Source organism: Aquarana catesbeiana, linkage group LG06 (assembly GCF_042186555.1).
Source record: "Aquarana catesbeiana isolate 2022-GZ linkage group LG06, ASM4218655v1, whole genome shotgun sequence".
In the NCBI taxonomy this organism is placed as follows: domain Eukaryota; kingdom Metazoa; phylum Chordata; class Amphibia; order Anura; family Ranidae; genus Aquarana; species Aquarana catesbeiana.
Genome location: NC_133329.1, coordinates 51515981 through 51536550, shown reverse-complemented (window position 1 = coordinate 51536550; position 20570 = coordinate 51515981). Strand labels below are relative to the sequence as shown.

Sequence of the window (20570 nt, the reverse complement as noted above, 5' to 3'; positions counted from 1 at the left end):
CTAGCGCAGTCTTTCTGGTTATATAGGCTCCCAAAAAGTCTCACACATGTGGTATCCCCGTACTCAGGAGAAGCAGCAGAATGTATTTTGGGGTGTAATTTCACATATTCCCATGGCATGTTTGAGCAATATATCATTTAGTGACAACTTTGTGCAAAAAAAAAAAAAAAATTTGTCTCTTTCCCGCAACTTGTGTCGCAATATAAAATATTCCATGGACTCGATATGCCTCTCAGCAAATAGCTTGGGGTGTCTACTTTCCAAAATGGGGTCATTTGGGGGGGTTTTGAACTGTCCTGGCATTTTATGCACAACATTTAGAAGCTTATGTCACACATCACCCACTCTTCTAACCACTTGAAGACAAAGCCCTTTCTGACACTCATTGTTTACATGAAAAAGTTATTTTTTTTTGCAAAAAAATTACTTTGAACCCCCAAACATTATATATTTTTTTAAAGCAAATGCCCTACAGATTAAAATGGTGGGTGTTTCATTTTTTTTTTTTCACACAGTATTTGCGCAGCGATTTTTCAAACGCATTTTTTGGGGAAAAAACACACTTTTTAAAATTTTAATGCACTAAAACACACTATATTGCCCAAATGTTTGATGAAATAAAAAAGATGATCTTAGGCCGAGTACATGGATACCAAACATGACATGCTTTAAAATTGCGCACAAACGTGCAGTGACAACAAAATAAATACATTTTTAAAAGCCTTTAAAAGCCTTTACAGTTTACCACTTTAGATTTACAGAGGATGTCTACTGCAAAAATTACTGCCCTCGATCTGACCTTCGCGGCGATACCTCACATGCATGGTGCAATTGCTGTTTACGTTTGACGACAGACCGCCGCTTGCGTTTGCCTTAGCGCAAGAGCAGGGGGCGACAGGGGTGCTTTTTTTTTTTTTTTTTTTTTCTTTATTATTTTTTTGCTTTTTTATCTTATTTTTAAACTGTTCCTTTCATTTTTTTTTTTTTTAAATCATTTTTATTGTTATCTCGGGGAATGTAAATATCCCCTATGATAGCAATAGGTAGTGACAGGTACTCTTTTTTGAAAAAATTGGGGTCTATTAGACCCTAGATCTCTCCTCTGCCCTCAAAGCATCTGACCACACCAAGATCGGTGTGATAAAATGCTTCCCCAATTTCCCAATGGCGCTATTTACATCCGGCGAAATCTAAGTCATAAAATGCTCGTAGCTTCTGGTTTCTTAGGCCATAGAGATGTTTGGAGCCACTCTGGTCTCTGATCAGCTCTATGGTCAGCTGGCTGAATCACCGGCTGCATTCTCAGGTTCCCTGTTGAGACAGGAGAGCCAGAGAAAAACACGGAAGACGGTGGGGGGGGGGGCATTCCCTCCCACGGCTTGTAAAAGCAGTCTAGAGGCTAATTAGCCACTAGGATTGCTTTTACATGAAAGCCGACCGCTGGCTGAAAAGAATGATACCAAGATGATACCTAAACCTGCAGGCATCATTCTGGTATAACCATTCAAAGTCCTGAATGGCGTACCTGAAGACAAAAAAATGGTTAACAATAAAGCACAGTAAACGGTAAAGTATAAAAAATTGCATACCTGAAAAGCAAACATGATAAAACATAATAACAATAAAACATTGCAGAATAGAATACAGTAAAAAAGAGCAGAACAAGAGAGAGAGAATAGAGAGAGAGAGAACAATAAAACGACAACTATTTTTTTTCATTTTATATATATATTTTTTTTTTTTTACACTTTTTTTGTAACTAACTTTTATAACTGTAACCGGTTCCAGGTTCGGGTCTCTCAAAATGCGATGGCATCTTGGGAGACCCTGTGAAAGTGCGCCTAGTCTGTGCAGTGCTGTACCCTACGCTAATACTCAACTAGTGAATGGTAGCCTTCAAAACATTCACCAATGCAAAGTCCAGGATTGTCAGGACAGGAGGGACAATAATAGCGGGTGTCACGCCTATATCCGCGCTTGCTGCAGACACAACATCTTTTTTGGGGGTTCGTTGGGTAGGGGTACTCGGGAGGACATAAAGAAAATGCCTCTCATGCAGCCGACTGCATTTGGTTGGGGATGTGAATGGGGGAAGTACGGGCGCTGCAGAAGCGGTGGGTTCCCAATTAGGATTGGAGAATGCAGCAGGAAGGGCATGATGGGCACGACGGGCCTGTGTTTGTCTTCTTGGTGGCAGCGGGACACTACTTGTGCTTGCCACCTCACCAGCTTGAACTGCACTTATGGGACTGGCCACGTCACCAAGTGTTACTGCAGTGCTGGTTTGACTACGACCGGGGTGTACTAGGCCGCTGGCGCTTGCCAGTTCAATAAAAAGCTACCAAAAAAACTGTTAGCGATCGCAGGGATCAGGCCTGACTCTGCGAACGCTGCAGTTATGCGTTTAGTGTTTTGTAAGTGACAGTGATCGATCGATACTGCACTTGGGTGGGCTGGGCCGGGCAGAGGGGCAAAATGCAGGTGCTAGCAGGTATCTGGGCTGATCCCGCTAACACTGCGTTTTTGGGAACCCTAAACTGCTGGGGACGCCAATATAGATCTGATCGGATCAGATATTGATCCGATCAGATACTATACCACTAAGGGAGGTGTGCGGTGCGTGCGTGGGTGTTAGTGGTACTGGCGCTAATCTGACGCTGCATGGGGCTGGTGCTTGCCAGTTCACCAAAATGCTACCAAAAAAACTGTTAGCGATCGCAGGGATCAGGCCTGACTCTGCGAATGCTGCAGTTATGCGTTTAGTGTTTTGTAAGTGACAGTGATCGATCGATACTGCACTTGGGTGGGCTGGGCGGAGGGGCAAAACGCAGGTGCTAGCAGGTATCTGGGCTGATCCCGCTAACACTGTGTTTTTGGGAACCCTAAACTGCTGGGGACGCTAGTATAGATCTGATCGGATCAGATATTGATCCGATCAGATACTATACCACTAAGGGAGGCGTATGTTGCGTGCGTGGGTGTTAGCGGTACTGGCGCTAATCTGACGCTGCCTGGGGCGACGCATATCACCGCCGGGCGATCAGGGGGCTAAACCTTTATTCGGTAATAAACGGCGGGTGCCCTGACACTATAAAAAATAAACGAACTAACCAGCGTCACCCGTAACAGTTATACGGTGATCAGTGGTGAAAGGGTTAACTAGGGGGCAATCAAGGGGTTAAAACATTTATTAGGTAGTATATGGGGGTCCCTGTCGCTATAAAACGCTGACGGCGAACCTAAATATTTAGGTCCCTAACTAGCGTCACCAGCGACACTAATACAGCGATCAGAAAAATGATCGCTTAGCGACACTGGTGACAGGGGGTGATCAAGGGGTTAAAACTTTATTAGGGGGGGTTAGGGGGGTATCCTAGACCTACAGGGGGGTAATACTAACTGTCCCAACACTGTAACTGTCACAAACTGACACCAATGCAGTAATCAGAAAAAAAAAAAAAACTGCTGGTGTCAGTTTGTGACAGGGGGGGGTGATTGGGGGGGGGATCGGAGGGCGATCGGGGGGGGGATCGGGGTGTTTTGTGTGCCTGGCATGTTCTACTGTGTGTGTGTAGTGTTGTGCACTCACATACCTGTCTTCTCTCCTCGGGCCGGAACGGAAATTACCGAGCCGAGGAGAGATGACATCATTTCCTTTGCTGCTGTTTAGCATACAGCAGCAAAGGAATGATGTGATTGGCCGGCGGCGATCGCGAGGGGGGGGCCACGAACGGATGGCCTCCCCCCTCATCTCCGATCGCCGTGGAACAAAAGACGACCGCCTCGGGCACCGGGGGGGGTCCGATCGGACCCCCCACCCGCGGAAGGCAAATCACGTATATGTACGTGATTTTGCCTGTCCGTGCCACCTTGCCGACGTAAATCGGCGTGAGGTGGTCGTCAAGTGGTTAACAGGGGCATGCAATTACAATTTTTGAAATAATATTTAACAGCAGGGCCCATTCCTGCGCCAAACAAGAGTAACCAACCACCAACACCTAATGCCCAATTTTTCAGCAGAGTATATAGTGCAGTCCATATAGTATATATACTGCCGTTCAGAGTATTGCAGTCAGTGTAGTATATATAATACAGTGCAGGGTATATAGTGCAGTGTACAATATATAATATAGTGTATTGAAGTGGTTAAGGGGAGCCCTATGACAGAATTAATAAAAAATGTCATGGATTCCTCCGTCCATACCAGGCCCTTTGGGTCCTCCCAGACAGCATATTTAAAGGAATATTTCATTTTTTATTGTTTCACTTTAAGCATTCTTAAAGTGAAAAAACAGTCGTTTTAAATTTTTTTTTTGAATTGATACATGTCCCCTGGGGCAGGACCCGGTCCCCAAACACTTTTTATGGCAATAACTTGCATATTAGCCTTTAAAAATAGCACTTTTGATTTTTCACGTTCGTGTCCCATAGACTTTAACAGTGTTTGCACAAATTTTTTGTCTGTTCGCAAGTTCTGGTGCAAAACGAACTGGGGGGTGTTCGGCTTATCCCTAATAATAAGTAAAAAAAAAATATTTTATATCAAAATATTTATCATATAACTGATGTCTTGTTGGGTAGAGGACATAAGGGGATGACCATAATGACTCATGTACACTTACAATGGTATAGCTGAGCTATGAGTATATGACTGTAAACTATTACAACAGTCAAGGCGAAAAAAACTTTTGCATCAAGCTATTAGCTTTAACTACATAATAGCAAGTAACTAAATTCACATAGTGAAGGTCAATAGACAATATTCAAATATTAAACCCCTTATTTTAGGTTTGCAATGGAAGTGATGACATGTTATTTTATCCTGTATAAAGAAGGCCCTGCCCTGTCCTGGCCCGCCTTGCACTAATATCTGTTGATTCTTTAATTTCAGACACTGCTGTTTCGGTGTAGCTACGTATCAGAGTTGTACCCCTACACAGAAATTACTGTGGATGGCAAGAACGCCAGTGAAGGAATAGCTATATCCATAGAAGATGGTAATATTTCAGTATGGAGAGCAAAGGTGGACAGAGGTAAAAAGGCTCAAAAATAATTTCAGTAAAATTACTTAAAATATGTACCTCTGAACTAAAAACAGGCTACGGTTGCAATAAAAAGTATGTGAACCCTTTTGGAATGATTTGGATTTCTGCACAAATTGGTCATAAAATGTGATCTGATCTTCATCTAAGTCACAACAATAGACAATCACAGTCTGCTTAAACTAATAACACACAAAAGAATTAAATGTTACCTTGTTTTTATTGAACACACCATGTAAACATTCACAGTGCAGGTGGAAAAAGTATGTGAACCCCTAGACTAATGAGATCTCAGCAAACTGGAGTCCAATCAATGAGATGAGATTGGAGGTATTGGTTACAGCTGCCCTGCCCTATAAAAAACACACACCAGTTCTGAGTTTGCTTTTCACAAGAAGCATTGCCTGTTGTGAATGATGCCTCGCGCAAAAGAGCTCTCAGAAGACCTACGATTAAGAATTGTTGACTTGCATAAAGCTGGAAAGGGTTATAAAAGTATCTCCAAAAGCCTTGCTGTTCATCAGTCCATGGTAAGACAAATTGTCTATAAATGGAGAAAGTTCAGAACTGCTGCTACTCTCCCCAGGAGTGGGCGTCCTGTAAAGATGACTGCAAGAGCACAGCGCAGACTGCTCAATGAGGTGAAGAAGAATCCTAGAGTGTCAGCTAAAGACTTACAAAAGTCTCGGGCATATGCTAACATCTCTGTTAGCGAATCTACGATACATAAAACACTAAACAAGAATGGATTTCATGGGAGGATACCAGAGAGGAAGCCACTGCTGTACAAAAAAAACATTGCTGCATGTTTACAGTTTACACAAGAACACCTGGATGTTCCACAGCAGTACTGGCAAAATATTCTGTGGACAGATGAAACCAAAGTTGAGTTGTTTGGAAGAAACACACAACACTATGTGTGGAGAAAAAGAGACACAGCACACCAACATCAAAACCTCATCCCAACGGTGAAGTATGGTGGTGGGGGGCATCATGGTTTGGGGCTGCTTTGCTGCGTCAGGGCCTGGACGGATTGCTATCACCGAAGGAAAAATGAATTCCCAAGTTTATCAAGACATTTTGCAGGAGAACTTAAGGCCATCTGTCCACCAGCTGAAGCTCAACAGAAGATGGGTGTTGCAACAGGACAACGACCCAAATCAAGTAAATCAACAACAGAATGGCTTAAACAGAAGAAAATACGCCTTCTGGAGTGGCCCAGTCAGAGTCCTGACCTCAAGCTGATTGAGATGCTGTGGCATGACCTCAAGAAAGCGATTCACACCAGACATCCCAAGAATATTGCTGAACTGAAACAGTTCTGTAAAGAGGAATGGTCAAGAATTACTCCTGACCGTTGTGCACGTCTGATCTGCAACTACAGGAAACGTTTGGTTGAAGTTATTGCTGCCAAAGGAGGTTCAACCAGTTATTAAATCCAAGGGTTCACATACTTTTTCCACCTGAACTGTGAATGTTTACATGGTGTGCTCAATAAAAACATGGTAACATTTGATTCTTTGTGTGTTATTAGTTTAAGCAGCCTGTGTTGATCTATTGTTGTGACTTAGATGAAGATCAGATCACATTTTATGACCAATTTCTGCAGAATTTCATATCATTCCAAAAGGGTTCACATACTTTTTATTGCAACTGTATATAGCACATTCTTCATGCAGACAGGCCACCATGATAGGGCAAGACAGTTGGCAGAACACTGCCACAGTAACATGGGCAGTTCTGCATCCAGTCCCCTTGTGCACCCAGCCTTGAACTTCAAGCTGAACTTTGCCAAAGATGTTTTTAATTCTAAATTGAAAAGTGAATTTAAGATTTTTTGCTGGGTTTATACCCATAAAGGAGATTTCCCCTTACTTCTTATCCCGATAAAGGAAAGTCAGAAGTGTGAGGAAATCTCTCCAATAGGTTTGGACATGGCAACAAAATGACTATTAATAGTACATTTGGAAAAGGATTGAATATCTTTGAGGTTTTTACTCCTGCCTATAACGTCCTGCTTCAGAGATCGCTTTACCCTCATTTCATTATCTGGTGTCACAGGATTGGCTTTTGAAAAAGCGTGTGGAAATCTCTCCATCACAATCACAGACAACAGTAAAAACATACTGGATTTTTGTATGCTTAAAGCTGAAATCTTAAAGTGTTACTAAATCCATAGCTGTAAAACAAGTCTGTATATGCATTAATGCATGCTTGTTATACTCACCGTGAAACCTAAGGGGTTAATCCTGGCATGTTTGATCAATATATCATTTAGTGACAACTTTGTGTACATTTTTTTTTGTTGTCATTTTTCAATCACTTGTGACAAAAAAATAAAATATTCAATGTGCTCAACAAGCCTCTCAGAAAAATCCTTGGGGGGTCTACTTTCCAAAACGGGGTCATTTGGGGGGGGGGGGGGGGTTGTACTGCCCTGCCATTTTATCACCTCAAGATATAGGCAGTCATAAACTAAAAGCTGCTTAAATTCCAGAAAATGTACGCTAGTTTGTAGACACTATAACTTTTGCGCAAACCAATCAATGTACGCTTATTGAGACATGTGGCTGATTGCTTTTTGGCCTAAATGTTTGACTAAAATTTGTAAAATATAATTTTTTTTCAAAATTATCGGTCTTTTTTCGCTTATATCGCAAAAAATAAAAACCGCAGAGGTGATCAAATACCACCAAAAGAAACCTCTATTTGTGGAAAAAAAAAAGGATGCAAATTTCATTTGGGTACAGCATTGCTTGACCGCACAATTACCAGGTAAACAGCACAGTGCCAAATTGTAAAAAGTGCTCTGGTCAGGAAGGGGGTAAAACCTTCTAGTGCTGAAGTGGTTAATGATGCTTAAAAAGAAACGACAATAAAAATGAAAAATTCCTTTATATATTATGCCTGGGGGTTCCCTTAGTCTGCTTGTAAAGTGGTGCATCTGTATGATGTATAGAACATGGTGCAGCAAAAATGACATTTCTAAAAGGAAAAAATGTCATTTAAACTTTGTTGCGGCTGTAATGTATTGCCAGCTCCCGGCAATAAATGTTTTAAAAAAAATGAAAAAAAAAAACAGTAAGGGGTTTCCTCCGCCCACTCCCAGTCGATACCAGGCCCTTTGGGTATATAACTCTTTAAAATGGGTACTTTTGATTTTTCCTGTTTGGCTCCCATAGACTTCAATGGGGTTCGCTGTTCGGGTTAGAATACTTCACCTGTTCAGAAGTTCTGCTGCAAACAGGGGGTGTTCGGCCCATCCCTGTCCAGCAGTACACAATGCACAGAATGCAGAAGACAGGAGTGTGTAATGTAAAGTCCAGAAAGAGCGTAACACAGCTCAGACTGTGGATAAAGATTTCCTTGTGGCTGCTGGCCCTGGCTCACCACCATCAATAGTAATTTAAGAAAAAGAAGATTGGTTGCAAACCATGGAAGGAAGAACTTCTGTAGAATAGTTACTTTACTGTTAAGGTGCCAAAGGACGTAGACAGGACGTTACAGGAACATTGGTAGACCAGTTTTACACAGATAACTCATGCTTGTTCAAGTGTGCAAGTGTGTAATGTATAGTGGGGGTCTGGAGTACAAAGTAAAAGGAGTTCAGAAGTCAATATGTAACCTACAGTGTAGGGATCAAGATATTTTAAAATCCCCCACCGCAAGCAATACTCTCCCAACTTTAAAATTTGATTCAAAAATCTCCACTCCCGCCCCTTAAAAAAAAAAACAACAAAAAAACCCCACTAATTTGCATGCTCACCCCCAGAAATCTTTGTTCCCTTAATCCTCCATACAAAAAAAAAAAAACTCACCCATCTCAAATCCTCCCTTCCCCATTCTCTCTCCCAGAACAATTTCTCCTCCAATGAAAACATTTTCTCCCCTTCCTGTACAAATCTCCCCTAAATCATCCCTATAGCACAAAATCTGCTTCCACCCCACAAATCCTCATCCCAGCACAAACCCTCTTCCCCCAGTTAGCCCCTACAAGTTTCCCAGTTACAAATATTCCTTCCCCCAATATCCCCAGCACAAATTTCTCACCCTGCTTCCAACAAAAATCCTCTTCTCACTTTGAGCACAAATCCTCCCCCTTAAATCTTTCATCCAGTATAAATGCTCTTCTTCCCCCAAATCCCCCCTTCTGAGCACAAATACTACCCCAATCCCCACTTCTAGCACATGCCCAATCTTCCTCCAGCACATATCCTATTATTTTTCCACCCAAGTCATTCCTCCCAGCATACATCTTTGTTACCTGTAATGCAGGGGATGTCGCTCCTCCTGGGTTCCTCTTAGTATTGTTCATGATACGCTTTAGAGCCAAGGAGAAGCTTCCCTGAGCTCTGCTGTGTATCATTGTGACAGGCAGCCAGTGGGTAGAAATTCTGAGTGCCATAGAGGGGGCAATTGCAGCATCTGGCATGTGGGGAAAGTTCCCTGTGTGCTCAATGCTTGCACTCCCCTGTGAAGTACATTAGTAGAGCCAAGTGTTGGAACTTGTTCTGCCACTGGCCTCTGAGACTCAGTCCAGATCTGCAGGGCACCAGCATTTTACTGAAATCCTGGGACAGTGCTGTAGAATCTGAGATAGTTGGGAGGTACATGTAAATCACGTCAGAGTCCTTTCACTGCATTTCAGTTCTTTTAATCATGGAGGCTTAGCATCACATTGGGCGTTACCACAGGTTCCTGTTTTCAAAAACACCCTGCAGAGTTCTCCCACCAGCCATGGTTGCTTTGAAGTGTGTTCTTGCAAGGACTAAGGCTCTGTTTCCCCTACTGCGAGTTGTTGTGCGACTTGACTTGTGAAGTCGCATGACAAGTCAAAATCCATGTATTACAATGGTCCCTTTTCTAATTGGTGCGACTAAAGTCATAGCGACTCCAAAAAAGGTTTTTGTACTACTTTGTTCCGACTACGGTGCGATATGTTCTCCCATGGTTCTCACCAGTCGCATGACATCACATCAAAAATCGCATTGCAAAGTCGCTCTGTAAATCTCGTGACTTTGGGGGTCGCAATAGTGGAAACCCAGCCTTATGCTTACCACCAAAGAACTTTCCCTTACCACAGGCAACCAATTAAGAATAAATATGGTAATCCTAACCAGCTGCACAATTTTATTTCAGGAGACATCATGGACCTGGAGTCTGCAATGTCAGGGCTTTCAGTTCAGGAAGGTATGTTGGTGTACAAGGTACATTTGTAGTTTTATTCTCCCAGTCTACAGCAATTAAACAAAAATACAAATACAAAATGTGAACAAAAATCGTTTTTTTAAAGGAAGATTTCAAACTTTGCCAGCTGTGAAGGTGCCAAAAGACAAGCATATGTAAAAAGAACTAATAGTTTTGTTTCAAATGCAGCTTTATGTATTGCCATACCTCCTTAGACCCAGGCTATATGGACTATATGGTCACCTGCTGACTTGGCACCCTCTCCAGGCAGCGAATCCAATACAATTGATGATGCTTTTTTTTTTTTTTTAAGTGTATTGTGCATGATACACATTAGAGCCAAGGAGAAGCCTAGGGGAAACTTCCCAGAGCTCTGATGTGTATCCTTGTGACAGGCAGCCGGTGGAGGGAAATTCTGAGTGCCACAGAGGGGGCAATTGCAGCATCTGGGATGTGGGGCAGGTTCCCTGGGTGCTTGATGCTTGCACGCCCCTGTGAAGACATGCAGGCTATCTGGACAATATGGTTACCTGCTGACTTGGCACCATCTCCAGGCAGCCTAATGCCCCGTACACACGGTCGGATTTTCCGATGGAAAATGTCCGATCGGAGCATGTTGTCGGAAATTCCGACCGTGTGTAGGCTCCATCGGACATTTTCCATCGGATTTTCCGACACACAAAGTTGGAGAGCAGGAGATAAAATTTTCCGACAACAAAATCCGTTGTCGGAAATTCCGATCGTGTGTACACAAATCCGACGGACAAAGTGCCACGCATGCTCAGAATAAATAAAGGAGATGAAAGCTATTGGCCACTGCCCCGTTTATAGTCCTGACGTACGTGTTTTACGTCACCTCGTTTAGAATTATCGGATTTTCCGACAACTTTGTGAGACCGTGTGTATGCAAGACAAGTTTGAGCCAACATCCGTCGGAAAAAATCCTAGGATTTTGTTGTCGGAATGTCCGAACAAAGTCCGACCGTGTGTACGCCCTATAACTCTTTAATAAGACACAGAAGTAGAATCCAAAACAATTGAGGATGCTTTTATTTTGAAGTGTAGGAAGACAATGACTTTCCCAAACCCTGTCTCTATGAAGTACTAACACTGACTGAGGGGACATGGAAGAAAAAGGGAGGGTCTAGCTAGGATCAACTAACTAGCATGGCACAGGAGGATAGAGAGGGAGTTAACAAACCTATAAGTATACAACTATAAGTAAGCACCACTAGAATAGGGCGTACACACGGTCGGAATTTCCGACAACACGCTCCCATCGGACATTTTCCATCGGAAAATCAGACCGTGTGTACGGGGCAGAAGTCTGTACACTACAGAACGTGATGCAGTTCAATACAACACATAAAAAATACAAACAAGTGGGACAGAACACACTATTATTATAATAGATGTAATGTTCAACCCTGAAGGAGCTGCTGAAAGTCAATTTCTTCTGTCCTTCTCTTTCCCACAATGACCCACTGAAATTTGCCAAAAACTCACCTTATGGCGAGTTTGGGGCCAGTAATGATCTTGTGGAGTTCAATACAAAACAGAAAAAAATCATAAGTGAGCCAAGACAGGCTCACTTGGAAATGAAACCGAGACACATTTTCAGACCTCAGTCCCATCAGGAAGTCATGTTTTTTGAATATCCACATACATAACACACAGGGCTCTGACACGGATTATTCCCGCTTTGCTCATATGAGGTTACTTGCAAAATTGACACTGATGGAAGAACTTTAGGATTGGAAAACCATAATCTAGATCATAATGATATAAGGTAAAAAGGCAAAGTTATCTACCAAATTCTCATTGCATTTTACAGCAATATGTTTATTTACATAAAGTGAAAAAAATATGTGAGTTTTTACGCTCCGCACCTCCCTGCACCTTCTTTATAGATGGTAACAAGTCAAATTACTTCTGAATTGTTGATCAGACCTCAGTAGCAGATAGGTAGAATATTCCTGTGCACAGAACAATTTCTCATGTATACAGTAGTTTTAGGACTTCTTAATTGACTACTTCAATAAACACCACTGCATGACCACAGGATTGGAGTCAGAACCTTGGTTTAACCAATCTAAAATGAATTACATTATCTGTTTCATTCACAATCTTGATGTATTTAAATGTTTTAAATTGATGTCATTTTGCATGGCCTGACGTGTTCCTACTTTCCAGATTAAAATGCTGTAAAATTTCTAGGTAAATCAGTAAGCCAGAGGTCGGTGTCAGTATAGGGCAGAGGTCGGTGTAAATGGTTTTATTTTTAACAATTACCCATCTGAAAGAGACCTATTTCATTAGCAGTTGTACCTATTATTCCTAGTGCCAGGTGTTTATTTTCTATATGTTTAAGTACTTACGGACCTTCCCAGGTCCAAAATTAATATTGAGCAGAATTAGGATCGGCCCTCCACAACAGTCCCAGTTTCTTAAGTGGTCCCATGGGAAAATTAATTCCCCACCCCTGCCCCAAGCAATGCCACCTAGGTGCATTACAAGGACTAGATATACTGTATACCCATACCGCTTCCCCTTGGTCCGTGTGTTTATAAAATTAGATGCATTACTTCAGTTATTACCTTTCCACCTTTGACAAAAAGATTTGTTAAAGAATATGTAAACCCAACATTTCATATTCCTGATATGTGGCTGCTGTACCATGTACTTGTATGAGAAAGTATCCTGTTCTCTTTGTATTGCTTTCTTTGTGTAAAATCCCTGGTGGTCCTGTCAGTACCTCTGCTTCCCTATTAAAAACTGACCACACTAAGCAGGAGAGCACAGCATGGTCAGTTCTCTACCTATGCTGGGAACTCTCTCTCTCTCTCTCTATGCTGGGAACCTGCTCTCCTCCAATGATCAGACTTGTCCTGACACCCCCCCCCCCCCCACAGCCATTCACTTGGAAGATCGGTGTCCTGCTGTTTCTCCTCCCCCAGCTCTTATGCATTTGGGACAGAGGGAATGTTATCACTTATATAAAAGGGAAAAAATGTATTTATGTTTTTTTAAATCTATACAGAAAGAAGCTGAGGGTTTACAATCACTTTAAGCAAATGCTGAGAATGTCGACCCCTAAATCTTATGGGCCTGTAGGCAGAACCTTTACAAATAAAAGGTTATTAATTAAAATAAAAAAACCAAAACACAATAAATGGATTGAGCTGGCCACGGCCCTTTATTGGCAATAAATATTGAACACACTTATATATTATGGATGAGCCTGATGTTCGCCAAACAGCGAACATTATTGCGGTGTTCGATGCAAATTCGAAACGAAACACCGTTAAAGTCTATGGGACACGAACATGAAAAATCAAAAGTGCTCAATTTAAAGGCTTATATGCAAGCAATTGTCATAAAAAGTGGAGACCCGAGTCCTGCCCCAGGGGACATGTATCAGTGCAAAAAAGGGTTTAAAAACGGCCGTTTTTTTTCGGGAGCAGTGATTTTTTTAATGCTTAAAGTGAAACAATAAACATGAAATATTCCTTCAAATATCATGCATGGGGGGTGTCTATAGTATGCCTGTAAAGTGGTGCATTTTTTCTGTGTTTAGAACAGTACCACAGCAAAATGTCATTTCTAAAAGGAAAAATTGTCATTTAAAACTGATCGCGGCTGTAATGAATTGTTGGGTCTCGGCAATATAGATTGAGAATTGAAAAAAAAGAGCATGGGATCCCTCCGTCCATTATCAGGCCCTTGGGGGGGTGGGGGGGTTTGACAAGAGAATGCCCCCCCTCTTGAACCGTACCAGGCCACATGCCCTGGGGAGGGTGCTTTGGCCAGGCATTTTGAGGGTCTGCGGGCAGGAGGCTTATCAGAACCTGGAAGCCCCTTTAACAAGGGGACCCCCAGATCCCCATATTGATGGGAACAAGGGCCTCATCCCCACAACCCTTGCCCGGTGTTTTTTTTCGAAAAAAAAAAAGCGTAGCCCCCCCCCCCCCCCCCCCAAATCCATACCAGACCTTTTAGGTCTGGTATGGATTTTAAGGAGAACCCTGAGCCAAAATTTTTAAAAAATGGCATAGGGGTCCCCCCCAAAATCCATACCAGACCCTTGTCTGAGCACGCACCCTGGCATTCCACAGGAAAAAAAAAAAAAAAAAAAAAAAAAAAAGAGGAGGGGAGGAGGGGCGAGAGATTGCCCCCCTCCTCGTCTTCACTGTGACCGCTCTTATATAACTGAGAGCGGGGCCACCTGGTGACGTAACCGGGTGACCCTGTCCCCCTCTGACACCATGGGGAAGCCATGGGAAAGTCCCCATGGCATCAGAGGTGCTGTCACAGCGAAGATACGGCAGGCGGCGGGAGCCTCCCATGGAAGTGGGTCGGTTGCAGCTTTTTTTTTTTTTTTTGACGGTCCATCGGGCGACAGGAACTTACTTCGTAGGACATTTTTATTTTTTCATAGAGGACTTGTCCCAAGCTGTCTCTTGTCTTTTTTACCATTTTGACACTTTTTTGTGAAATGGTAGGGGTGTATTTGTACCCTGTTACCAATTCACACGGGGGGGGGGGGGGGGGGGGGGAATTCCGGGCCGGGATCTGGGGGTCCCCTTGTTAAAAGGGGGCTTCCAGATTCCGATAAGCTCCCCACCCGCAGACCCCCACAACCACTGGCCAGAGCACCCTCCCCATGTTGAGGGCATGTGGCTTGGTCCGGTACAGGAGGGGGGGCCACTCTCTCATCCCCCCTCTTTTCCTGCATATGGATTTTGGGGGACCCCTATGCCATTTTTAAAAAAATGTTGGCTCAGTGTACCCCTTAAAATCCATACCAGACCTGAAGGGTCTGGTATGGATTTTTTTGGGGGGGGGGGGCTACGCTTTTTTTTTTTTTTTTTTTTAACCGGGCAAGGGTTGTGGGGATGAGGCTCTTGTCCCCATCAATATGGGGACAAGGTGCTTTGGGGGCTACCCCAAAGCAACCTTCCTATGTTGAGGGCATGTGGCCTGGTATGGTTCAGGGGGGGCAATCTCTCATCCCCCCACTTTTCCTGCGGCCTGCCAGGTTGCGTGCTCGGATAAGGGTCTGGTATGGATTTTGGGGGGGGGGGGGCCTACACCATTTTTAAAAAAAAATGGCACAGGGTTCCCCTTAATTTTCATATCAGACCCGAAGGGCCTGGTATAGATTTTAGAAAAAGGAGGGCAAAAAAAAAAAAAAAAAAAAAAAAAAAAAAAAAAAAAATGGGACTTTAAATGAAACGTGCAGTCACCAATGGGGGGTCAGATACAGCATATTTTAATGTAAATCATGAAAAAATTCATACAGGAATTGCATAACAAAACAGTAAAAATTATATATATATACACACACACACACACACATACACACACATACATACATACATACATACACACACACATACATACATATATACATATATACATACACACACACACACACACACACACACACACACACACATACATATATACATACATATACACACACATATACATATTAGGAACATGAATTACATGACAGTGTATAGAGACTTGGACTACATCAACTGAGAAACTTCTCATATGTTTGAAAACACTGATAGTATTACAAATGTCCATATGAATAAAAATAAGATACATAAAATCGGTGAAACATTGCATAACTAAGGCTCTACGTGTTTCGTGGAGTATTTTTATCCACTCTTCAGAAGCAGCAATGTATACTTATCTGAAAAAAGACATAAAAGTTATCTGAGTCACTGCCTTAAAGAGGGGAGGGACATAATAGGGACAATCTAGTTGAAAAATGGTATGGATTTTAGGGGGACCCCCACGCAATTTTTTTTATTTTGATTCGGGGTTCCCCTTAATATTCATACCAGACCCAAAGGGCCTGGTAATGGATGTGGGGAGATCCTATGCTCTTTTTTCAACGATCTGTATCTATATTGCCGAGACCCAACAATTCATTACAGCCGCGATCAGTTTTAAAATGACAATTTTTCCTTTAGAAATGTCATTTTGCTCTAGTACTGTTCTAAACACAGGAAAAATGCGCCACTTTACAGGCATACTATAGACACCCAGCAGGCATGTTACTGAAAAAAACGTCCGTTTAAAAAAAAAAAAAATTTTGCATTGATACATGTCCCCTGGGGCAGGAACCGGGTCCCCTGGGGCAGGAACCGGGTCCCCAAACACTTTATGACAATAACTTGCATATAAGCCTTTAAAATTATCACTTTTGATTATTCATGTTCGTGTCCCATAGACAAATTTTTTGCCTGTTCGCATGTTCTGCTGTGAACCAAACAGGAGGGTGTTTGGCTCATTCCTGCAATATATTATATATAATTTCCAATATTATTTAATAAATATGTAATACATACCAACAAATACCAACAATACACATTTTTACTCAGCCATTACAGCTCAAGTAAATACAAAACAACCAATAAAATGTCCCCTTTCTAAAAGAAAGGGACCTAAATTGCCACATAACAAGGACCGCGACATGGGAGGGAGGGAGGGCGGGACAATCTTCTCCTCTTGCTGTCCCCGCTGACTGTCAAACTGATGACAAAGTAAAAATCTTATATAATCTCTTAAGCTGAGGAAAAAAAAAAAAAAACGTTAGTTTGACATTTAAATATTTTAACCAATTATATACAATATGCAAATTAGGTATAATTATATAAATTACACTAGCCTATCAGGTCTGTCACAGTCCCATAGGTGTGTTAGTTCAAATTGCTTGCCCTCCTCCTCCTTCTATTTATTTTTTTCCATTTTTAGGTGCCATTGGTGGTATGGCTGGTCCTTCAGTAGAGGAGCTCTGTGTCTCTAGGTAATTATTTTCTGACTCTCTTTCTGATTCTGATCCTATTGTGAACCCTTGAAGCCCATTACATTGCGCATTCATAAAGAAAAACAAATGTTATATAAATAAATGGGCAGAAAAAAAAAAAAAAGCTACCCAGTGAGTAGCTAGGGCTATAGTGACTCAAAAACATTGGATAAATGTAAAACATGAGCCATAATCCTTTATATGATTTAAATGCTGGACATTTATGACAAAGTGTACATGAAGCTGAATAATGGGTATTTGTATGGTTATACCTTATTTCCTATGTTGCAGGCAGAGCACAGCGATGGTTCATTCATATCCAGTGAAAGGTAAATTGACATCCATGATGTAACTGCCCACACAGCTGCCACCGGGTCTGGAGGTGGGAAGGAACCCCATTAGGGAGGCAAATTAATAGTTAACACCTGAAGTCTTCAGTCTAGAAGAGCTGACATCAGATGCACAGGACTTGTTATATGGCTAGTCATAGTCACAAATTCCCCTTGCTATATCTATGTAATAAGAAGCATTTGTTTAGCTGTCTTAGCAGAGTAGATTTTTTGTCCTCAGAATTACTGCTACAGGTCACCATGAAATTACCATCTGAGCCTAATGCATTCACAAAGCCCAAAGTATCCCCTTTAGCTAAAACCTGCTAAGACAGCTGAGGTTTGTAGTCCTGCAAAAAATAGCTCCAGGTGTTCAGAGTTGGAGAGTAATTATGTGGAGGGTATTAACAATTATGTAATGTTTAAAATCTCCTGGTTGTTATTTATTATTATTATTATTGCTACTACTTTATATTTTGCTGATTACTGTCTACTTCCTTCAGTACTTGCTTTGATGATGGTAGAAAATTCACACTAAGGTCCTGAGATTGGAGATGATGAGAAGACTGGGGAGCTCCTAAGCACAGGATGGTTAGGTGCAATTCTGCAGCAGTGCAATTCCCTGCACTGCTGCGCTTCCTGACAATGGGGGTTATTTACTAAAACTGGAGCGTTCAAAATCTGGCGCAGCTTTGCACAGAAACAAAGCAACTTCAAGGTTTTATTGTGAAAGCTTAATTGAACAAGCTGAAGTTAGAAGCTGAGAAAATAGGGGAGTGGACCGCTCCTGAAGATCACCAAGTAAAGCCCTGTACTACTGTCAGATGCCGGGTGCCCGCGACCCAAAAAAACATGTAGACAAGAAGAGGTGGCGGCACTTCCAACATTAAAACTCCATATTTATTAGAAGGTAGTTAAAACCATGGATGAGACATGAACACCGCTCTAGGAGCAACAGCAAACATGTTTCACACAATTGTGCTTAATCATTGCTAATTGCTACAGGGACTAGCACTCACATAAGAACACAGAGCTGCAGGTGTAATCAATTAAAAAATCAATCCATTCCCACAGCTCTGCACTCCAGGGAGTAACTTAACCGCTCTTACCTCTCTGTATAACAGGGAGTAAATATATATACACAAAGAGTGAATATGTATACATACATAATTGTGTACCATCACGTTGATACAACATTCCAGACATAAAAAAGAAAATAATAAGCACCCAAAAATACCATATATTGACACGTGCATAATGTCAATATAAATACAAAAACTAAATGAATTAAATAAACAACGAACATGTATATGTACATCCTTACTCAAAACCCAGGAAAGATGATTATATCACTCCATATCAATCCACAAATATTCGTAATAAAAAGAAACACCAATACATTCCTTGAACACCGCTCCAGGCAGCTATCCCATAATAATACCCATGCTACTAGGTGGAAGCACTGTACATGATTAGAAAGAACCATGTCAATACCAGGCATTTTCACCCCCTTCCTGCCCAGGCCAATTTTCAGCTTTCAGTGCTGTAACATTTTGAATGACAATTGCGCGGTTGTGCGACGATGTACCTAAATGAAATTGTGATCATTTTTTTTCCCCACAAATAGAGCTTTCTTCTGGTGGTATTTGATCACCTCTGCGGGTTTTATTTTTTGCGCAACAAACAAAAAAAGAAAAAAAAAAAAAAAAACAAAACACACACCACAATATATTTTACTTTTTGCTATAATAAATATCCCAATTTTAAAAAACAAAAACAAATTTTTTCCTCAGTTTAGGCCAATATGTATTCTTCTACATATTTTTGGTAAAAAAAAAAAAAAAAAACCCTTAGTTAGACTTACCGGTGACGATATTTCTACGAGCCTTTCAGGACAGCACCTTGGAGAGAGCGCAGCTCCACCTCTTAGACAGGAAACACTGCGTGACAACGCCCCTTTAAAAAGCAGCTGCTTCCACCATGCCGTCAGTTACCGAGAAATTCTCCGACATGCTGGAAAATATAATCAGACAATTACCAGGTCCTATAATTATACTTTACATATGATAACCAAGGGAGGGAAGTAGGCTGCTGTCCTGAAAGGCTCGTAGAAATACCGTCACCAGTAAGTCTAACTAAGGTTTTCTCCCTTCGCCTTTCAGGACAGCACCTTGGAGAGGATAACCGAGAAACTTACTTCAGGGTGGGACTACTGCCTGCAAAACCTTCCTACCAAATGATTGGTCCGAGGCTGATAGTAGATCCAAGCGGTAGTGCCTTATGAAGGTCGAAAAACTGGACCATGTGGCAGCCTTGCAGATTTGCTCAGGAGATGTCCCGGCCCTTTCTGCCCATGATGCCGCCACTGCTCGAGTAGAATGAGGTAATACCCCTTCCGGAGGTTCCAGACCCAAAGATTTGTATGCCTCTTTAATGACCTGCTTTAACCATCTTCCAAGGGTGCTCTTGGAAGCTTTACCTCCTTTGTGAGTACCTTCCATTAAAACAGAGTGAAGATGACTTTCTGATTTCCTTTGTTCTTTCCAGATATTTAAGCAGACACCTCCTGACATCAAGGGTATGGATCCATCCTTAAGACTACCTTATCCTGTAGACATCTCATAAAGGGCTCCTTAATTGAAAGGGCCTTTAACTCACTAATTCTACGTGCGGAAGTTACTGCTACCAGTAAAATAGTCTTTAACGTCAAGAAACTTAATGATGCTTCTTCTATGGGTTCAAACGGTGCCTTAGTTAGTCCCTGAAGAACTAAAGATAAATCCCATTTGGGAAAACTAACAGGTCTAGGCTTTGAAAAATAGATATAAATCTGACGTGTGATAGGTGCTATGCACCTATCACACGTCACAGATTTAAATCTATTTTTCATTGTCTTATATATTTTAAGTGGCAGCTGTAGGCAAGTGCAATCAGCCTGGTGTGTTCTTCCATTGAGGTTGACTGTCCAAGGCGCAGTGGGGTTTAACCTAGTATAGGGTGGATTTTTTTACCTAGGAAAACCGTGTATTCATAGGTCTAGGCTTTATTTTTGCCATTGCCCTAAAAAAAAAAATCTGATTATTAAAAGGTTCCCCTGACAGGGTTCTTTCCAAAAAAAACTGATAAAGCAGCTACCTGCGTCTTGAGCGTACTTGCTGCTAACCCCTTCTCCAATCCCTCTTGAAGAAA

The 20570-nt window shown here is 41.8% G+C and overlaps 1 protein-coding gene across 2 annotated transcripts in view; it reads left to right on the top strand.

Moving 5' to 3' along the window:
* LOC141147560 (NACHT, LRR and PYD domains-containing protein 1b allele 2-like) overlaps positions 1-19096 on the top strand; it is a 60730-nt gene extending 41634 nt beyond the window's left edge. For both annotated transcript variants that reach the window (XM_073634784.1, XM_073634783.1), the window contains 4 exons: positions 4892-5033; positions 10182-10232; positions 17001-17052; positions 17344-19096. In XM_073634784.1, coding sequence (XP_073490885.1) covers positions 4892-5033; positions 10182-10232; positions 17001-17052; positions 17344-17404 — 306 coding nt within the window. In that variant the 3' untranslated portion in view covers positions 17405-19096. The remainder of the gene's footprint in view (positions 1-4891; positions 5034-10181; positions 10233-17000; positions 17053-17343) is intronic.
* Positions 19097-20570: the final 1474 nt, after the last annotated feature.